The sequence below is a fragment of the Poromitra crassiceps genome, assembly GCF_964638095.1.
Source record: "Poromitra crassiceps genome assembly, chromosome: 11".
Classification (NCBI taxonomy): Eukaryota; Metazoa; Chordata; class Actinopteri; order Beryciformes; family Melamphaidae; genus Poromitra; species Poromitra crassiceps.
In genome coordinates this window covers 33138446-33140945 of record NC_139643.1, presented here as the reverse complement: position 1 = coordinate 33140945, position 2500 = coordinate 33138446, and the positions used below count along the sequence as shown (strand labels likewise).

At 42.9% G+C, this 2500-nt stretch overlaps 1 protein-coding gene across 1 annotated transcript in view; it reads right to left on the bottom strand.

The window, feature by feature from the left end:
- slc25a13 (solute carrier family 25 member 13) overlaps nucleotides 1-2500 on the bottom strand; it is a gene marked incomplete at both ends in the record, with an annotated part of 69360 nt that overhangs the window by 32501 nt on the left and 34359 nt on the right. Inside the window, one exon of the mRNA XM_083645985.1 lies at nucleotides 1124-1282. Coding sequence (XP_083502111.1) covers nucleotides 1124-1282 — 159 coding nt within the window. The remainder of the gene's footprint in view (nucleotides 1-1123; nucleotides 1283-2500) is intronic.

The following is a 2500-nucleotide window of genomic DNA, read 5'->3' as shown; positions in this document are numbered from 1 at the left end:
CTGGCACTTAATGTGTTAAAAAAACAGCTTTTGACATAGAAAATAGAAGATGCAGGTTTTTACACCCATCTTTAGGCCAACTCAACAAGTTAAAGGATGGCTTTACTGGTAATCAACCCACATATCATCTCGGGAATATAAGCACATGGGCAGTGTTTTATCTTCTCTCTCTGTTTACCTCACGGAGAAAAATTCTCCTACTGCTGCCTGCAGAAACTCTGCCCCCCACCAGCTGCAAGTCATTAAGGCTTGTTAAGGCTCTCCATGTGATTCTCCATGGATGTGCGCATACTTAAAAATAAAAAATAAACACAATAGACCCTTCTCACAGGGGCCATTTTGTGTCGAAAAGGCAGGGTAAACACAGGTGCATGCAAAACACTAATGAGGGTTTCCAACTTCCATGATTGGAATTTGGAAACCCTCATTAGTGTTTTGCTTGCACCTGTGTTCATTGTGCCTTTTCGACACAAAATGGCCCCCGCGAAAAGGGTCTATAACAGCCCTCGGGCCAGATTCTGCCTCTCCAGCAGAACTGCCGCAGCTCCATTGTGACGCGCTGTGACGTAAAACGCGTCAGAACACAGCGCTTTGCCAGAGGAGGAAATGGGAGATCTCCATGAGGAAAACAGATAGAGAAGGTAATCACAGCCCATGTGCTTATATTACAGAGATTATTAATGATACAAAGTGGGTTGATTACTGGTAAAGCCATCCTTTAATCAACCAAGCAAACTCGTGCTGTATTTCAACATTGTATTACAATGTTTACAATGAATCATGTCTTTTTGGGTGTAGTCCTCCTCCCACACTGGACTTTTTGCCTGCTTGCTTGGCTTTCTTCTTCCTCTGTATAAGCTGTGAAAGTTAAATTGCGCCCTTGTGGTGGTAAATCATTTCAGCAAAAAAATTAGAAAATAGCAAATATAGCATTGTCGATTAATCAGTTAATATATGTTTGATCGATTTGATTCTTAATTCATTGATTGTTGATTAATCATGCACATCCCTAGATATATGCTGCTGAACCTACATCAGTGCTTGATCTTGGGTCATCTCAACCATGAGCATATTGGCATATTATGATGTACAGTTGTGCGTGCGTGCGTGCGTGCGTATGGACCTCGGTAGAGGCCGAAGACGCCCTCGTAGCGCACCACCTTCTTGAAGCAGTCCACGCTGTTCTTGTACATGAGCTCTCCCACCAGGGAGCCGCTGCTCCTCTGGTTCTGCATGCGCGTCTTCACCAGGTCGATGGGGTAGACCGCTGTGGCTCCGACGGCTAGCAGAGAGGATCACAAATCTGTTACACAAACCATATTTAGATGCTGATCCGATGTTACAAGGGCATTTCCTCATTAATTCACCCTACTTTATTGATCTGTCGGTATAAGCTTAACCGCCCTCCCCTTACCGTATAGGGTTTGTATACCACCTCAACCTTGTGGCTACCTCTTTCTTTGTGCTGAATTGAGGACAACAGGTTGTTCTGTTTCTGTGTCTTTTGTTTGTCTTGATTGTGAAGTACCGTCTAGTTTGTTTTGGAAAAGTGCGACACAAATGAAGTTTTGATTATTATAATTAGTAGTAGTAGTAGTAGTAGTCGTAGTATTACCCTTATAATTATTGCAGATAATCTGGGGTAGTCCCCAATAATTTTCTGCACAAACAAATTCTGTTTATATTTCAAGATGTTGAAAAATCTCTCCAGACAGGGATGAGTGAGATCCTAAAAACAATGTTATCTCTAGAGAGACGATGATAATACAACTACAATTCTTTTACAATTGAAAAAAGAAGGGAAACTAAGGTAGCTCTTCAGGTCCAAAAGTAAAAAACCTTTAATAAATGGCTAGTTCATTGTAGAACAATTAAAAACAAGTACACGCCAACATGTTTTGGCCAGCAAACATTGGCCTGATGTCAAAGCCCTGATGAAGACCAATGTTTGCTGGCCAAAACATGTTGGTGTGTACTTGTTTTTAATTGTTCTATAATGAACTAGCCATTTATTAAAGGTTTTTTACTTTTGGACCTGAAGAGCTGCCTTAGTTTCCCTTCTTTTTTCAAGGTGTCCCTCCACCTAAAGAGCACCTTCGGGGTCTACTCCACACTCCTGATATCCACCTGAGCACTTCTGTTTGCTGCCTGTTCTACAATTCTTTTACGTTTAAAAGTATTCCAAACTATTAGGAATGACCTGGGCCAAGAGCGAATGGTGATGGTGGTTATGAGGAAGAGAAGGAAATGTTCTGTTCTGTGGGAAATGAATTCGAGGAAGAGGTCCACGTGTTCAGGAGTCTCCTCTGTCTCATCCGACGTCTCGGCCCGCCGGACGGACGAACGCAAACAAAAAGAACCGACCCAAGGCGACAGACTTAATTAGAGAGAGAGGGAGAGAGAAGAAGGGATGGCAGGGCCACATAGATGTATACCTCCTTATTAAGCTGTCTCCTTTGGGACAGAGGGAGGGGAGCAGGGAGGAAGGGAGGAAGGGAGG